The 18,007-nt window shown below is 39.5% G+C and overlaps 3 protein-coding genes across 6 annotated transcripts; all 3 read right to left on the reverse strand.

Annotated features, from left to right (window-relative positions):
• Nucleotides 1-1,806: 1,806 nt before the first annotated feature.
• LOC112177071 (UDP-glucose 6-dehydrogenase 4) lies at nucleotides 1,807-3,946 on the reverse strand. 3 transcript variants are annotated; one of them, XM_040511160.1, is made up of 2 exons: nucleotides 3,784-3,946; nucleotides 1,807-3,453 (listed from the first exon to the last, which is right to left on the reverse strand). In XM_040511160.1, the coding sequence occupies exon 2, from the start codon at nucleotides 3,422-3,424 to the stop codon at nucleotides 1,982-1,984; it is 1,443 nt and encodes a 480-aa protein (XP_040367094.1). In that variant the 5' UTR covers nucleotides 3,425-3,453; nucleotides 3,784-3,946; the 3' UTR covers nucleotides 1,807-1,981. The 3 variants fall into 3 exon arrangements, with proteins under 3 accessions (XP_040367094.1, XP_024171026.1, XP_024171028.1); XM_024315258.2 differs by having other exon boundaries at nucleotides 1,807-3,436; nucleotides 3,784-3,945; XM_024315260.2 differs by lacking the exon at nucleotides 3,784-3,946 and adding an exon at nucleotides 3,660-3,780 and having other exon boundaries at nucleotides 1,807-3,436.
• A 3,566-nt stretch (nucleotides 3,947-7,512) lies between these two features.
• Nucleotides 7,513-12,096, reverse strand: LOC112178970 (diacylglycerol kinase 1). 2 transcript variants are annotated; one of them, XM_024317254.2, is made up of 8 exons: nucleotides 11,897-12,086; nucleotides 10,211-11,568; nucleotides 9,590-9,956; nucleotides 9,024-9,100; nucleotides 8,658-8,777; nucleotides 8,350-8,514; nucleotides 7,967-8,104; nucleotides 7,513-7,864 (listed from the first exon to the last, which is right to left on the reverse strand). In XM_024317254.2, exons 2-8 carry the CDS (start codon nucleotides 11,372-11,374, stop codon nucleotides 7,715-7,717), a joined length of 2,181 nt encoding a protein of 726 aa, XP_024173022.1. In that variant the 5' UTR covers nucleotides 11,375-11,568; nucleotides 11,897-12,086; the 3' UTR covers nucleotides 7,513-7,714. The 2 variants fall into 2 exon arrangements, with proteins under 2 accessions (XP_024173022.1, XP_040367040.1); XM_040511106.1 differs by lacking the exons at nucleotides 7,513-7,864; nucleotides 7,967-8,104 and having other exon boundaries at nucleotides 8,438-8,578; nucleotides 11,897-12,096.
• Nucleotides 12,097-14,662: 2,566 nt separating this feature from the next.
• On the reverse strand, nucleotides 14,663-16,532 carry LOC112178973 (40S ribosomal protein S19-3). Its single transcript, XM_024317258.2, has 4 exons — nucleotides 16,351-16,532; nucleotides 15,404-15,494; nucleotides 15,105-15,288; nucleotides 14,663-14,975 (listed from the first exon to the last, which is right to left on the reverse strand). Exons 1-4 carry the CDS (start codon nucleotides 16,432-16,434, stop codon nucleotides 14,903-14,905), a joined length of 432 nt encoding a protein of 143 aa, XP_024173026.1. The 5' UTR covers nucleotides 16,435-16,532; the 3' UTR covers nucleotides 14,663-14,902.
• Nucleotides 16,533-18,007: the final 1,475 nt, after the last annotated feature.

Genomic DNA, 18,007 nt, shown 5'->3' on the forward strand with positions numbered 1-18,007 from the left:
AACAGAGAGGAGAACGATCAGGAGTTCAGGGCCGTCAACAACTAGATGAGATGAGATGCTTGTGAGGTCTATAGCACGCGATGAGAATAAGAATGGAAAGAAATCGGTGTCCCTTTTTGGCTTTTTCCATGCCTATCGGGGACCCCATCATGGCCGTGGTAGGGTTGAACTATACATGAATGGAGAGTGGGCGGTAAAGGAACGTACGTAATTGGAGTTGAACTATATATGAATGGAAAATGGGTGGTAAGTGGTGCAAAATCTTCAAATTGGCATTTAGCTCTGTTCATTTAAACCTATGATAAGGACTTTACACAATATGATGCATACACCACTTTCGGATGATGATTATGGTGTTTGCTCCACTTAGTGGAGATTGTAATCTTGTTGGTTTGGAAGTTGGAACTTTGCAATAAGAACTCATTCATAATAGTTTTTAATCTACAATGTTGTTGACGACAAATGGCAAAATACTCAAATCATGGCGGTCTTAAATCAAATTGATGCATCCGTTTAAATATATGTGTTATAAAATCTTTGTTTCGATTGACAAACTTTTAGTCATGGAAGAATGGTTAATTAGCAGATTGATATGATTGTTATACCACAAAATTGTTTTCCCACTACTACATAATAGTGCGCTCACTTTTCCGATAATTAGTCACAAAAACGCACCGTTTTGAGTACTGAGAGATAAAAAGGTAAATAGAACCCACAAAAGGAGAATCATAAACAGAACCATAACACAGTTCTAACTCTCCTCATTCACGCAGGAGAGCCGAGAGCCTGAAACTCATCTTTTTGGATCAACCAAATGATCAGCTAGGCTGAATAATAGTACTAGTCGTTTCCATTTTTACCCATCTCATCTCCCTCAAGAATATATCTGAAGCTGTTCTTCTTTTCTTGCCTTCTTGTATCACTCCAGTTCCAACCCCAGTAATTAGGCGGCGAATGAAGAGAAAGGGAAAAGGAATTTTAAACTGTTCCATTATATTAGACAATACTCCATGATTCCATGTAAAATATAACTTCAACCTTATTAGCGATCGCTTTTGTTACTGAACTTCATTTTTAGGATTTAGGGAGCTCATAATAAGTACAGATGCATCCGAGGTAACAATTTTACCTTCTTCTTTTTTGGTGAGAATGAACAATTTCACTAAAATCGAGCATCATTTATCATCGTCATCTTACCAAAACGAAACCTGTGCCGATTAGTGGACAGAACGGGCTTTGGGCCTAGTTTTTATATGATGGAGTCCAAACCCACTTGAGAGTCCGACCCGCCTGTGCGAAATTCTCTAAAATATCTTGGGTCAACACTTGACCAGGTCAACAGTAAACCCAGGAGTCAGTACTATCACAACCGAATCAAAAGCAACAGCCCCCACTTTTGCCCCACCCTCCTCCTCCTCATCTCCGGCATGGCCGGAGAGACTCGGTGGCAGATGTCACTCAATGGCTTCAACTGTATATAATTGTATGATTTGGTTTATTATAAAAATGAATGACCGGGTTTTTTTACATAGGACTGATAGGAGGCCGAAAAGGCCTAAACACGAAACCAACTAATTATTATGGGCATTCCCAGTTCTTCTAAGCCTAGCTTATCTTTTTTCATTTTTTTAATACAAGAAAAGAAAAACTACAACCAAAAACCACCGACACAACCTCCGCTTAGCTGATTCAAATAAAAGCCTAGCTTATCAATGCCGGCGAGATAAGGCTGAACCGGAAGCCGGAAGGTGTTTAATCTGCTCTAATTATAGAAGCAATTCATATAACTGCTTTACTCAACCAGCATCCAGTACCGAACAGCAATATTTTCCTTATTTTATATAAATTTGAAGCTTGAGTGTGAGAAACATGACTACTTATACATATTCAAATGCAAGAACAGAAGCTGAAAATGAAAAATAAAACAAAAATTCAAAGAATAAGAGAGAGCTGTGTAGCTTTTTCAAGAGAAAACTCCACCTTATGCCACTGCAGGCATGTCCTTGAGCCATGAGTCCAAAGGCTTTCCAATTGAGTAGACAATGAATCCAATCTTCCTCAGCTCTCCGACATTAACAACATTCCTTCCATCAAACACAAACGCAGGCTTCTGCATGTTGTCGTAAATCTTCTTGTAATCGAGAGTCTTGAACTCATCCCACTCAGTAAGAATGCAGATCCCATGAGCTCCTTTGGTTGCCTCATAAGCATCACACACAACACTGACTTGCTTCATTTCAATCGAGCTAGCTGGCTGCAGATGAATCGGATGGTCCCAATCAAATTTGTTCATCGACAGATCCCTCTGGATCTGCTCCTCAGTTACCTGCAGGTCATATATGCTCAACTGTGCCTTATCTCCCAGCAGACCCTTGCAAACATCAATGGCAGGTGTCTCCCTTGTGTCACCTGTGTCCTTCTTGAATGCAAACCCAAGAATGGCAATCTTCTTGCCTGAAACTGTGTTGAACATGGAAGACACAACTCGGTTAACAAATCGATTCTTCTGGTAGTCATTCACCTTGATCACTTGTTTCCAGTAGTTTGCTACTTCAGGTAGTCCATTGCACTCACAGATATACACCAAGTTGAGAATGTCCTTCTGGAAACAAGACCCTCCAAAACCAACACTAGCATTAAGAAACTTGGGTCCAATTCTGGAGTCTTTCCCCACAGCATGAGCAACCTGTGAGACATCTGCTCCAGTAGCCTCACACAGTGCTGACATAGCATTAACAGAGGAGATCCTCTGCGCCAAGAAGGCATTGGCAGCGAGCTTCGAAAGCTCAGCTGACCACAGATTGGTTGTGATGATTCTGTCCTCAGGTACCCAATTAGCATATACTTCTTTCAATGCCTGGACTGCCTTCTGTCCTCCAGCGGTTTCCCTCCCTCCTATCAGAACTCTGTCGGGTTTGAATAGATCCTCAATTGCTGTCCCCTCGGCAAGAAACTCCGGGTTGGACAGAATCTGGTACTCGATCCCCTTGCTGTTATGAGTCAAAATCTTCTCAATTGCTTCCGCAGTCTTCACTGGAACCGTCGACTTCTCCACCACAATCTTGTTGGACTTGGACACATCTGCTATCATCCTTGCTGCACTCTCCCAGTAGGTCAAGTCAGCAGCCTTGCCAGCTCCCAGGCCTCTGGTCTTGGTCGGTGTATTAACCGAAACGAAGATAATGTCTGCCTCAGCAACATGCTTCTCCACAGCTGTGCTGAAGAACAGGTTCTTCCCCCTGCACTGCTTCACAATCTCCTCAAGCCCCGGCTCGTAAATTGGGAGCTGGTCGCTGTTCCAGGCCGCAATTCTTGACACTGAAATATCAACTACGGCTACTTCAATTGCCGGACACTTGAGGGCAATCACTGCCATGGTTGGTCCACCGACATAGCCTGCTCCAATGCAGCAGATCTTCACCATTGTTTTAGAAACCTGAAGAGGTAGCAAATCTGTAAAGGGAAACGAAAACTTTGCTGTATAACACAACACAATCAAGAAGCAATTTATAACCAAAAATTCAACCACCTAAATTTACGCTAGTCTATAATTTACAGTCAACCCCATTTGCTTGCCGTCCCTTTTCCATTAGAAAAAAAGCTGCCTAATCTTGGCTGGTAATGCATTTCTACTGGTACTGAAAATGAAAAGATCTGACCTTTAATCTGGCACAAGTTTTGACTAAATCTGGCACTACCAAACCAAATTGCACGGCAACAAAAAGGAACAGAATTCACACCAGAAACAGTGTTGGCTTTGAAGTTTCAGACCCAAGTACGTACCTTAAATATCTCTCTATCTCCCTGTAACCTTTGGAAGCTTGTAATACTCAGAATAGAAGAGACACCAGGTACTACAGGAAAAGCAAAGAGCAGGAGGGTTCTTAAATACCCAAAAGCAAAGTTGTAAGATGCAACACCTGTAAACCTTTCACAAACTAAAGCAAAGTCAGGTCTATTAGAAAAATGGGGCTGGACCGTTCAACACGTTTCCAAGCACCACCTTTCAGTAACAAACAAGGGAAAACTTAAGCCGCCCACTTTTAATTTTCTCCCAGTTAAAAAAAAAAAAAAAAAAACCCGAAACAAGACCACGTATCATCCAAAAGTTCAAATTCCAAGAGTACCCAAAACGAGTTTTTGCACAACAACACGGTTTTTTTATCAATTTTTTTTCTGACAACAAAAGCCCATAGATCATATTCCAGTGGGCAATGGCTGATCAAAGTGAGTAAAAGCTGGACCTCAACGCGTGAAACGCCCATGCCAACTATCATTACAGAGAGTCTTGTAGAATAGCAAGTTGGTGTTTATGGGATTGTAACTAATAATCGCCGACGTTTTTTTACCATTATTCCCAGTAAAAACTGGGAAACTTCAAAGCGCAGAAACAGGTGATTGGTGAGGTGGGGTTGAGAGAATGCATGATTGAGTAAGATGGAAGATATATCGAATTTCGCAATTTTAATCGAAGAAACGGGAGACTTAATAATCACTGATTAGAAAGAAACCAAATCAATGAGATTAACGTGTGCATACCTGAGAAAATGGCCACAAATCAGCACAGAGACGAGAGATTATTCAGAGCACCGCCGTGCACTTGCACCAACATAAATGAATGGTTAGATTGCATTAAATATACTTTTTGTTTATTAAAAATAAAGTTGATAATAAATATCAAGGGTTGAGATTATTTTATAAGGGTTGGGTCACTTACACTGTCGGTGCATAGAATAATTTCCAATCAGCACAATGAAAACAAAGTGAAAGTTGTGGCAAAGCGTGAAGTAAACTACAAAAGGATCGTATTATATGGAAAAGCGAGAGCCTTTGTTATAGAGGCATCAAATTTATGCAATCACATATTGTTACCCACTTACCCATATGTACCAGATTACTTTCCTTTCCTTATGATTTCATATATGCCATGTTCATCAATATTCATTGGACCCCAAATTCTTTGTTTTGGTAAATGTAGTGTAGTGGACCAAAATGAGGGTGGTGGCAACAGAGTGTATACAACGTACCATAATGGTCATAAATGTGGTAGTTTTTTGACCTTGGAATGAGTTCCTTGACTGAAATGCAACCATTAATTATTAGATATGGGGTGCAAATTGTTTCTGAGTATGTTTATGAGATGTATGATGTTTTCTGGTATCAATGAATCCTGCATAAAAGGTCTTGCATTTGTTTCAGTAAAAAAGAAAGCTAATAAAGAATTGGGCCATTTACATAATAAACTTGAATTTGCCTTTAGAACTCGATGAGATACTAAAGAATATGGTATATTTTGGGTTTTTCTTATGGTGAAAAATTCTATAACATGTCACACTACGGAGTATCATAAAACTTTAGTTTTATTGTGCATTTGATGCTCGTGTTGCTGATACATTAATGCAAGTTCATTTCTGGTGTTCAGATCAGATGCTTCAAGTCCCAGCTATTCGATCTCAGCTCCGAACTTTGAGCACGAATGACTGTTAGACTAGATGAAAGTCGAGCTTTATGAGTCATTGAAGTTGGGGTTTTCTAATGGGTTATGCTTTGTCTTGCCATTATGTAACTTGGTATAAATAATGGCACTCATTTCTGATCCAACACTTGACTAATACCAACAAAAGCAATGTGATTTATATATCCTGTAAAACTTAAAAAGAAGCTATAGCAATTCCTTTTTCCTTTGCTGATAGCGTAAGGAACAATGAAATGAGCAATTAAGAGATATCAAGATTCTGAAAAGACTAAGTATGATATATATTACAACTTGAAAGTAGATTTAAAGAAGACAGAGAAAAAGGAGTAGTTTTAAAGAAAGAAAGTAGATCTAAGCCATATGCATCTTTAATACTTGCTTAGTTTATAAGATTACAGCAAAGTGATGGCACTAACATGCATGATGCATCCTTTCAAATACTTTGATTTATTATTTGCCAGAAGTCAATTTCACAGGGGTTTTGTTTATTTGGATGTAATACCACTTAATTTTGAAATTTACAGAATGATATGATTTAGAACTTTTGTCTTTTGCAGATATAGGCTTAATTCAAGATTAGCATGTGCAAGCATATGGTTAATTATAATCATATCCTTACTAAGCTACACCACTAAGCAAATTGTCTAGATTTTATTTACTTATTAAAAGTTAATTATAAAATCAGACACTTGTGTTTTGACAAATGAAAATTAAGTTTAAACCCTCATCTTTTTCGGAATATATTAGTGATTCTCCAAAGTTATTTTATCAACTTTAGTACTTTATCGGAATTTGGCTTGTTAGAACGCTCATATTGAGGTAAAATATAACTTCTTGATCACATTTCACTTTCGAAAAAAAATTAGTACAAGACAAGTAATATATGTTTCTTATTGGTTGCAATTGATGACTATTATGTCTAACACAACCTTAACTCAAGAACTTGACTTGTTAAAACGGTCGTGTTAAAGTAAAATATAACTTCTCGGTCACATTTCACTTTCAAAACATCTTATAGCTAGACCTCATCGGTTGTACTCGATGACAATTATGTCCAAACACTTGCCTGCGAACATGCTCATCGAAGACGTATAACACAATGCAAGATCTTGTTAACCTGTACTAAACCAACGTTACTTACAAGGTAAACTTTCATCCGCTCATAAACATCTACAAATACATCTAGTAAACAACCAAAAAGCCATCCTAAGTTCTCTCAAAGAAAATGGCTTCAAAACAAATAAAGCTTGCTACTTTTCTAGAAATCCCAATCGAGGAAGATGGGACACAGAGAAGCCGTACCACAACATTCGCTCATCAAACCCGTGCGCTTACTATAAGCCCCGTAAGTTCCAGGCACAATGGCAGCACACTATACGACTCGTTTGAGCTTCGAGCCGTGACTCAACAACTTAATAGAGCAATTCAAGGTTCGAAAGCATCCACTTCACCTCTCTACATGTACTGCTTCAATTCACCCTTGTACAGAGAAAGTTTAGATCGGATGCGCAAAGAAAGCGTCAAGACGCCAAAGAGAATTTTGTGCTCACAGGTGTCTTGTTCAACAACCTGCGACAGAAAGTCAAGCCCAGAGCCTACAAAGGGGTTTGTATCAAGAGCATGGAACAAAGTGAAGCAAGGTCTTGTGAGGAATAAGCAGAGGAACAAATGAATGTTAAGGTCCCCTACCCAACATATGAGCTGTTAGTTCAAGCTGTTGGAGTTTTCAGTGATGTATAGCATATTAAAATCTACTTAGATCGATATCTGCTTATTATGGACACTGGGGAGAGAGACAGAGAGTAAAAGGACTTTTGACAAAAGCCCTTCTAAAGAGCCAGAAACAGAAACAGAGCAAGTGTGAAGAAGAGGAGTGGAGCACTTAGCTTCTCCCATATTTCAATATTCATGTAATTTTCCATCAACCTCAACTCAAATCATTTATGCCTTTTCAATCAAAATGGCCGTACTCCCAAGTTCAGTTCCAGCGTCCGGAAAAACTAAAGCGAAAATTAAAGAAACAAAGCATGACAATCTTAATTGAAGGTAAAACTTTGCCAAATTCTCTCTTCTCATTAATGGTGAACAAGTTTCATATACAATCGCACTTCCAGGTAGATCACAAAAAAAGAAGATACATGTGGTGATATGGTGGTATACAATATGTGAATATTTCTAAAAAGAAAAGGAGATACAACCAAAACTTTGATTACTAATTTAAGTACCTATGGAACACTTCTATGTCAGTCTGAGTGCCATTTCTTGAAGAAGAGCTCGCTTCTGTGAAGCGTTGATTACATGGGTCGTTTCAGCACTCTCAAGGACATCGGTGATAATGGCAGCTGCATGACCAAGTGGCTCCTCAGCAGCCCTCTTCAACATGAATGCCTGCACAGGAGTTTAAGGTTATTGACACTGAAAATTACAGCTTTATCAGTATGGTTCGTAGAAGTGTACATAAAAGCAAGAAAATGCAGGAAAATTGAGGACCTGGCCATGATGGGATATAGACAATGTACAAGGTTGCTGAAACCAAGGCTCCCCATCAATCTGAACAGGAAATGCCGCACAAAGCTGTATCTTAATTGACTGGCCCTGCGCAAGTCTTCGAGCACGAGAAAGCCCAACCTGTTCCCACACAAAACAAAGTTCGGAAACATTTCCAAATACATCTCCAATTCAATAGTTCAAGCTTGAGTTGAATATTCAAAACTTGTGCACTGTCGTATATAACTAGATACTCGAAATAGCCCAACAATTATTTATGCTAGACCACCAACTACCCTAAGAAATTTATATCCTAATACTTGGACAACCAAACTTGTAAAACATCGATTCAGATGCAAGTATATGCATAACAATACCCAGTTTACCTGCAGTTTCCCAAGGTGCCATGTTCCAGATATGCTCACAACCTCAAGTATTTTGTCATGCATGGATTGCGGATCAAAATTATCATATGTTTCATCTTCATTTTGCCACAAATCTACGCCACCCATGTAGCTTCCAATATTAGCAACAAGTACACCTTCTGCATCCTGCAAATTTGTCTATATCTTAGAAACTGTCCAGCAAGTAGAATCTCAAAACTTGCCAATCACCCTATATCCAGACATTCAGATCTTAAGAAATGCGGTACTGATTTCTGAATTAGTAATCAGTATGTGATATCCACACTCACCTCAGGGACCTCTATCTCAACACCATCCACTTCAACTCGAACTTGCCAAGGAAAATCTACAAATGTTCTATCCATTATACCCTTGGCCCCTTCTCTTGCATAAAGAACTTTATTCATGAACTGCAGGTGTATCACAATTGAAAATAGGTCAATATCTGGAGGAGGAATTGTTTGAAATCAATTAAAACTAGCAACAATAAAAAGAATATATTTAAAATGTGATCCACACAGGTTGTGCATGATATTGATTTTAATTTCTTCCTTTTTCACAAGTTACAATCACATACACTAGCCTCCGTTCCTTAGAGTGGGAGAAGTTTGATCTTAAACAACTATAACTCCATTTGGGTAAAGGCTTCACGTTACCTGATTATAAAACTTCTCCGGGTTCTCCTCACGAAGATTATGAATGTCCAGAGCAACCTTGGCATCACATCCGATTCCTGCAAATGAAGATTGCCAGAGCTGGTTATCAGTGGGAAGGCACATGATGATGATGATAATGGAATATTGAAGTGATAATAATGCAAATGCAGGTAGTAGGAATTATATGTTGTTGAATCCCAACCAAAAACATACTAAGCCAAAACCAGAAACACATTAAGCCAAACTCACAGAATGGTAGTAATGTTTACATCAGATGGGCTAGTTTAGATTACCCCAAAATTAAGTCCTCAGTAGATTGACAAATGACAAGTTTGGGGTTGCGACTCAATTTATATTCAGTATGTACGAAAGATAAGAGGTGTTGAGATGTAAAGCCAAGCCGAGACTTTGCAAAACTATTCTGTGTGTTTAACTGAGAACTGAGTTGAGCCAGAACACAAATCAATAAATATATACCACAAAAACAAATTGCCAGACAAATCCAACCAAAGAAAATTATTTATACCACTTATTAACCGGATAGCAAAGTTAATATGATAACTTACCAAGATAATTGTTCATAAATTTTGGCGGTTGAAGTTGCTTTCCCTGTTGATTTAAAATTGCCACCTTCCACCGGTCAAGAATGGTTACAGCGGCATGCTCTATGTGGTGCAGAACAGTGCAAAGGCCTCCTTGTCTCTCCACTGCACCCAAACCACCTCCCCACGATAAAACTCTAGCCAGATCATTCCCCGTTCCGGCAGGAAGAATAGCAACTGGAGGAGGAGAGATGAAATTTTGCTTCTCAATGGCATCCAGAACCCAACCAACAGTACCATCTCCCCCGCAAACAAGAACTCTGAAGTGTGGCACCTTTCTGAATAAGTACAGACCCACCTCTGGTCCCTGTGCTGAACTCAGTTCAAATACCTACATGTAATAGACAGAACATGCAAGAATCAGACAGTAAAACAGTAAAATATAAAATCTGTGAAGAGAACAAGGGTTTACCAATCTCCATATAACTCAATTTAATAGATAGCTCCATATCTCATATTGATAAATGTAAGCACTCAGCAGTTAAGAAAAATACTTGTTTACAGTTTCCTTCCACATTGAATAGGCTGGCAGGTCATAATCTTTATTTAATTAAGCAAAGGAAGTCCACAGTAGAGAAATCAAACCTGGACGGGGTTGAGAAGAATATTCAAACGTTGCCTCAGTGAATTCCCACGCTGAGCTCCACTCTTCTTGTTGATGAAAACCAACAAGGGTCTTGCATCTGATGACAAATCAGTCAACTCATATCTTTGTTTCATCCGTAAAGACTCATCCTTCTTAGTCATAGACGAGGTCTTTTGGAAACTGGGCTTAGAATCCAATTTGTTATCTACATCAGCATCTTGGTGCTGCAAATCCACATCCATGGTACCATTACAATTTTCCTCCATTTCATGAGAAACATTAACAGCTTGATTGGTATCAGCTGTGCTTTCAGCAGACATATCACCAGTACTACCACTATTTCCCGTCCCAGTAGAGATTGCATTTCCATGCTTGTACTTTTTGCTCTGACTCCTAATACTTGCACGTACTGTAGATGCTATCTCATTGGCTCCATGAGTGATTGAGCTCAAGAATCCGCCTGATGGATTCTGGTTCAATTCCTTAACATGAAGGGGAGATAGAACCAACCTTCTGAACGGACCTAAATCACATACATCACCTGTTTCATTGGACATGCTACTGTGGCAATCAACATGTACCAGTCGTTGACACCACAAGCAGCACCATATTGGGGATCCACTAAGAAAGGAACCACTACAGGGCTCTTCACAGTAGCTACAGAAAGAAGTCTCATCGGGTTGGTCCGTTACCTCTGTCCAACGGACAGCCCATTGGTGCATTACACGCTCATAACCAATCATAGATACACACTTGCAGTCCTTTTGTGCAGTAGAAGAGCAACTTAGATGAGCCGCTGCGTCACAAATACTGCAACGGTGCAGAAAACTGTCTGAAGCTGCCAGAGGGCCGAGGGTTTGAGAAGGGCCTGTGGTATTAAAACACACACAGCAATTAAAGTTCTTTCCACGAGATACAGATTCTAAAACCCAGGTATGAGGAGCCACGGGAACTTTGTGACGTGCTTTTGGATTTTTCTTTGACCTGGCTATGGCTTTCATCCAACTTAGATTGATGTTTCTCCTCCATTGGAAGGCAGAATAGGCTATAGTCAGAATTCCAACTAGGGCAGCAACAAAGCAAGAGACGACAAAGAGGCGATCAGTTGGATTCTTGTTGTTCCAATTGGAGAAAAACATATCAATATCTCCATCGTCATCCATCCTCAGTGACTACCTCCTTATTCTACGTGCACATAATCCGTAATCCGCCCTCCCACCCCCGTTTAAACTTTAACGCAAGGATCAAACTTCAATTTCGTTACAAGCTTTAAACTTGTGGATTCATCAGCTGACTACACTGATCGTTCAGGTCGAACAACAACGCTTAATTATTATGAAAATATAACCACTTGAACCTATTCGAAAGAGAAAACAATCAATAAGACTTGCAAACATTTCAAAACTCAGAGGCAAAACAATTGCATTATCCACTTCACTGTTATTCAAATTCCACACAAAATCCAATTTTTGCAGTAAAATCAAGGGTGGAAAGCTCACAAAATTGACAAGCTTATCAATATTCAAAGATCAAAGCAACACGGAACAGGCTTCGCACTCGAGTTTCTTGTCCAAATTTCTCAGGCAACAAAGCAAGTAAGAAGCACGTAGGTACATTCTAGCATGTGAAAATTTCAAAATTTGAAACGAAAATTGATTAATAATATTGAAAAAATCAGAACTTACAGTGACGAAGGAGATGGATCGCGATGAGAGGAAACCCTAGCTTCGATCGCGCAGAGAGAGAGAGAGAGGAAGGAAGCTAAAGAGTGTAGGAATCGAAGCAAAACTCAAATCCAGGCTTTTTTTTTTTTTTAAATGGAGGTGGGGGATGATTTATTTTAATTTAATTAAATTAAGATTCTAAATGGCGGAAGGGTGGTGGGTGTTCTGGAGAGGGCGCGTAAGGGTAGAGATACGAATCTATTTCATTCCGCTTCAGCCCCGCGTGGCCGACTGAGAGAGACCCTATTACGTGTCGGGAGGGAACCCCATTTGTGGGTCCCCGTAGTGCAATGTGGCTTTCACTCGGAGAACTTGGACACTTTGATTGATAGCGCCGTGGGGTGCCTTATTGAAGCCGACATCCTGTGGGGTGCCTTATAGGAATGAGCAAACGGGGGTGGGGGGCGGGGTACCCGCGGGTTTTCCCCGCATTTGTCAAGCGGGGGCGGGGGCGGGGTTCCCCATCACATGTGCGGGGGCGGGGGTGGGGGCACTTATTTCCCCCGCGGGGGTGCGGGGGTGGGGCGGGGTTTCCCATTACCCATGCGGGGTCCCCGTTTATCTTTTTTTTTTTTTTTAAATTGAGAACTATTATTTTTCAACCAACATATGGGGCATTTTTATAATTTTCTTATTCTAAAAAAAACAGAAAACTTATACGGGGTATTTATCTTTCCCATCCAGAATACACCTTCAAAGTGATTCGGGAGGATCCGACCGTTGGATTGTCGTATAATTTTGTCAGGATGATTCTAAAGGCGATCCGGACGATCCAACCGTTGGATCTTTGTATAATTTTGTCAGGATGATCCTAAGGGCGATCCGTGAGGATCTGACCGTTGGATCATAGTATAATTGTGAAAAGACGATCCTCTAGGTGATCCTTGCGGATCCAACCGTTGGATGGTCGTATAATTTTGTGAGGATGATTCTAAGGGTGATCCGGGACGATCCAACCGTTGGATCTTTGTATACTTTTGAGAGGATGATCCTAAGGGCGATCCGTGAGGATCTGACCGTTGGATCATAGTATAATTGTGAAAAGATGATCCTCTAGGCGATCCTTGAGGATCCAACCGTTGGATAGTCGTATAATTTTGTGAGGATGATTCTAATGGCTATCTGGGACGATCCAACCGTTGGATCTTCATATAGTTTTGAGAGGATGATCCTAAGGGCGATCCGTGAGGATCTGACCGTTGGATTATCGTATAAATTGGTAAAGATGATCCTCTAGGCGATCCTTGAGGATTAGACCGTTGGATTGTTGTATAAATTGGTAACAATTTATTTCTTAAACACTGTCTCAAGCATTTGAAATACTCAATTGACCAAAACAATGATGAAAATAAAAAGAATAAAAAAATTATTTTTGTCAAAAAGAAAAGGAAAAAAAAAACTGAAAAGATAGAAAATAGAAAAAAAAAAAAGAAAAAAAAAAGACTAATGCGGGGGGCGGGGGCGGGGGCGGGGAACCCATTACCCGCGGGGGCGGGGCGGGGAATCCCCCATCTGATAATATCCCCAGACGGGGAACGGGGGCGCGGGGGAATTTGAGCGCGGGGGCGGGAGCGGGGGCTCGGGGGCGGGGGAATTCCCCGTTTGCTCATTCCTAGTGCCTTATGAATCCTTCTTTACTTTTAAAAATTTCCGTTCTAATTTCGCAACCTGTACTGTGGGCTAATTCTCATTAAGCCCACTAAATACGTTTAAAATGTCATAACTTTATTGGTCCAGACAGACAGGTGAGGCTCTAATGAGAAGTCTATAATTTTTAAATCAACGATTAGTTTGAAATTTTTCATGAAATTCTCGTTTTTACCAAAGTTTTCATAAATTCTCATTTAAAAGTAATTATATCTAATAATGATCCGGATTACCACATTGCAATACAATATATTGCGGGACCATTGGAATACTTTTTCACAAATTCTCATTTCTATACTCAGACCCGAACTCCTTAGTTTGATAATAGTTAAGCCGTTAAGGCATTGCTCTTTAACAAGTCTCCAAGTTCAAATCGCATCCCCATCCTTTTCTTTAACAAGTCTTCAATACGTGATTATGGAATCATAGAAGAGTTGCTCATTTTCTTGTGCTTATTTGAATCTTGTAGAGAATTTTATTTCCTTTTCATTAATTCAGGCACAAAGTTATTAAAATAAAAAATTGATAAAAGTAAGGCATTGCTCTTCAACAAGTCTCCAAGTTCAAATCGCATCCCCTTCCATCAAACACAATGTGAAACATATTTCATAAAAACATTGGTGATAGATTTAGGGACTATCTTATTGTTTAACCAAAATTCAAGTACCAAAAACGGGGTTCGCATGAAACCTAGTCTTATTAGACTTGTTTGTTTGTGACCTATGGGAACAGTAATTGCACAAGTACCCAAAAGTAAGAAAACCGATCTAAGCTAATGTGCGACAGTGAGAAAACCAGAGAAAACCGATATAAGCCAATGCGTGAGGGTTTTTCCAACACAAGCAAGGCACGTGACCAGAAAGTAACAGTTGATTTACTACATTAAAATTTTTTCCATACAAGTCCCAAAACATTTTAGTTGTATCAAAGATGAAAATTGGTTGTGAAACAAGAAAATATAACGCAACTCGGTAGAGTAGAATTGATATCAGCTCCACTGAATTTCATCCTTGGTTTGTTTATTTTTCTGTGGCTGCAATTTAAATGCGAGAGGATGAGCTTACACTCAATATGAAACCATAGAAAACAATCAAGCACTCGCTGTAGACAGTAGGAATAGGTTCTCATAAACAAAACTTCAGTTAGGAAGGCCATAGTACTCTACCACATTAAAATAAAAAATAATAACCAAGGATACTCATTCATAAAAGTGACAGTCAACATAAAACAATCAAAAACCTTCCCATATCTGTCTCTCTCAATCTTAAATGCAAATAGTTTCTAGATCATTTCGCATAACCATGCCTTTAAGTTGATGTCTCAGATTGCAACAACGATCCGTCCAGCAACTTGGTCCAAATCCCGCTGCCCACTGGGTGTGATTTTCCTTCCCCTGTAAAGAACACAGATCGTTTAATATCCAAGAATTACAGGACAACTTTCAGAAATAACTTGTCCAGAGAATAGCTATTGCCAAAATGTGTACACAATACTAGAGTTATGTTATGTGAAAGAAAAATACCCTTTGGGGTCAATGTCAACAATCTTCAGCTTCTCCAATTGCTGAAGGATGTGACGAGCAATACCGCCACTGCTCTTACAGAAGTGCGGTGGGCGGCTGCCGTTCCTCTTGCTTCCTCCATAGATCCTACGGAAGGCACCAACACCAAGACCACCCCTCAAGTAGATTTTCCTTGCCATAGATGCTGCAAAGTGAAGCGATTTTAAGATGAAAAATGCATAGCACAGTTCTATCACACCAATAATTGTGAGATGATTTGCGTGTGTGATTTTCTGAGAGGGAAGAGAAATTCTACATACCAGCTCTGATATAATACCAATCAGGGTCATAAGGAGCCAGCTCCTTAAATGTAGCAGTCTTCACAATATCCGTCCACTCAGGAAGCTCAATCTATTACAATAAAGAATATAAATCATCATAAACAAAGCGGCAATCACAGCTCGCAAACTAACTGTAGGCAGTATAAGTAATCATTAAGTTTTTGGCAGTGGGAGATCATACTGCTAGTCTACCAGCAGTCCCGACTCATGACTCATGCAATATATAAAAAGAAAACAAAAGTTCACACACACACTTTTCAAACTCTTCAGAGAAATGAAAGACATAACATTATGGAACTCAAGTAAATTTGTTATTGTTTTAAGAGAAGTAGACAATATGCCATCTAAGGAAACAAACCTACATAGACCAACTAATACGCCAATAACAGCAGACAGAAATTCTGAGAGAACAGGAAAAAGTAAGACTGTTCTGTAAACAAAGAAGCTGAAGCCAGTACTGATGCCACAGTATTAGGGTTAATCAAAAAAATTTAGCTGCGGCATATAATACTAATCGTCATCGAGGCACATGACTAAGATACATAAATATATATAAACCAGAGACTGTATCCCACATATTTTCACCCAAAAAAGTGAAAATCTGAAACGAAACACATAAACAGATAATTCAAAATCATTGAAGCCATATCAAACTTGAAAAAAACACTTACAATGGACTCAAAACTTTTTTCCTCGCAGCCATATCAAAAAGCTACCGTTCATTTTACAAACAATAAAAAGCGAAACACAGTTCGTTCATAAACTCAAACTGGAATCAAATCTTCAACCTATATGAGCTAGCAATCTCAAAATCTACACAGATCGTTTTATACATATTCAATATCTTCATAATCACACATTAGGTATACACAAACAAACACGTATATATATATATATAGAGAGAGAGAGAGAGAGGGAGAACTGACCTTGCCGGATCGTTTAAGATGAGCGGCGTAGGCCTTGACAAACTCGTGAGGGGAAACGTCTTTCACTTTGTTCGCCGTCGCCATTTTTCTCGCTCCTGCTTTCTTCTTCTGACTCTTCTTCTTGTGCTGCGGCGGAGCTCACCTGCGACTTGTGCCTAAGAGAGAGAGAGAGGAGTGTGTGCGAGGTTTGCGATTAGGGTTTTATTTGGGTGTCCAATTGTGGTTTCTTAAAGAAAGTACTTATTTGCCCTTCGTTTCTTTCACAATTATCGGCTGGGCTTTCATTGCTTTAGGATGTTAGATCCATATGGAACAAGGTTGGGATTCGGGCCCAAAATATGTCTCATCCGGCCCGCTTGTGAGCTCACGTGGTTTTATTGGTCTTGAATTGATTCATTTGTTTTCATATTTTTTTTTTTTTTGAAAAGCAAAATAAATTAAATAGAACCACCTCTGGAACAACCAGAGTTTACATTGTCAAACGTATTGAAGAATGGTTGGTTGGTGATTTGTTTTCATATCGTTTCTTCATCACAAACGTATGCAAAAAGTTCATGGGTTCTTTGTTACGTTTCTGTTTCTTGATACCAGTTATTGGTATTTGGTATTTTATATTGTATTGTTCTCCAGAGCACCATGTGTTCTCATACTTTGTTTTATTTCGAAAAATTGAAATTTTTATATCTTTTTGAAGTGTTGGAATATTTGTGAAAACTAAAAAAATTCAAGCAACAATTAGGCAATTCAATGAAGTCTTCTAGTGAACAATTTAATGAAGTCTCGCTATTATTGTATCAATTAGGCAAGATAATGTGATGGAAAAGTCAATTTTTAAAAGCACAATGTTTTTTTTTTACGAGCTACCAACCCATCATGTGCTTAATTTTTTTTTAATTATTATTATTATTTTTTTTTTTAACTCAGTAATAGAGATTTCATTTAATCCTAAAGTAGGGCTGGATGCGGCACGCTTGCCGACATTTTTGGGGTCAGCCGAATACCGATCGAAGATCTTCGGTTTCGTCAGAATTGAAACCGGTACCGTGCCTGAAGTTCGGTCACCAAAACCCCGGTTTACTGAGGTAAACAGTCGGTATCGGTTGATATTTTAGCACACCAATTGTCGGAGGTCGGTGAGGTCCGTGATGGTGGAGGTGAGTCACGGTGGTGACCGGAAGTGGGTGTCGGAGGAGAGAGAAAACATATATGAGATATGAGAGAGAGGGAGAGCAATGGGCGGAGGAGCAGAGAGAGGGAGACAGAGGAGAAGAGGAGCTGGATTCCACCATGAGGTTTGGGAGATTTGCAACTTGTACTCCTTGTAGTTAGAGAGAATTTGAAGCCCAACCCTGCTTCTTGTTACTTGCAACCTGAACTCCTTGTGTTAAATCATTTGAGAGTTGAGACTTGAGACCCAGTCGAAGAAGAAGGCAATGAGTCAACAAGGAAAGAGACGAAGAAAAACTAAAGGAGTTGTGGTTCTCGAGGAGGCATCTCAAAAAGTATTCTTTTTAGTACTTAAACTAGTATAAAAATAAAATTCTGAGGGTAACAGGATAGGTAAATGTTGTAGCCCAGTGGAAAGAGGCGTAACTTACAATCTAGGCTTGAAGGGTTGAAGGTTCGAGCTTTGCAAATGGAGAGATATAATCCATTT

This window comes from Rosa chinensis, chromosome 7, assembly GCF_002994745.2.
Source record: "Rosa chinensis cultivar Old Blush chromosome 7, RchiOBHm-V2, whole genome shotgun sequence".
NCBI classification, from domain to species: Eukaryota; Viridiplantae; Streptophyta; class Magnoliopsida; order Rosales; family Rosaceae; genus Rosa; species Rosa chinensis.

Bases quoted from the DNA above. Each gene is read 5' to 3' on its own strand.
- LOC112177071 (XM_040511160.1), bottom strand. From the start codon at position 3,424: ATGGTGAAGATCTGCTGCATTGGAGCAGGCTATGTCGGTGGACCAACC.
- LOC112178970 (XM_024317254.2), bottom strand. From the start codon at position 11,374: ATGGATGACGATGGAGATATTGATATGTTTTTCTCCAATTGGAACAAC. The intron at 8,778-9,023 runs GTAACGTGAAGC...ATACACCTGCAG, and splicing joins CGGAGAAGTTTTATAATCAG to TTCATGAATAAAGTTCTTTA. The intron at 8,105-8,349 runs GTAAACTGGGTA...GTGTGGGAACAG, and splicing joins GGCACCTTGGGAAACTGCAG to GTTGGGCTTTCTCGTGCTCG.
- LOC112178973 (XM_024317258.2), bottom strand. From the start codon at position 16,434: ATGGCGACGGCGAACAAAGTGAAAGACGTTTCCCCTCACGAGTTTGTC. The intron at 15,495-16,350 runs GTCAGTTCTCCC...TTATTGTAATAG, and splicing joins ATCTTAAACGATCCGGCAAG to ATTGAGCTTCCTGAGTGGAC. The intron at 14,976-15,104 runs GTATTTTTCTTT...TGTTCTTTACAG, and splicing joins GTTGACATTGACCCCAAAGG to GGGAAGGAAAATCACACCCA.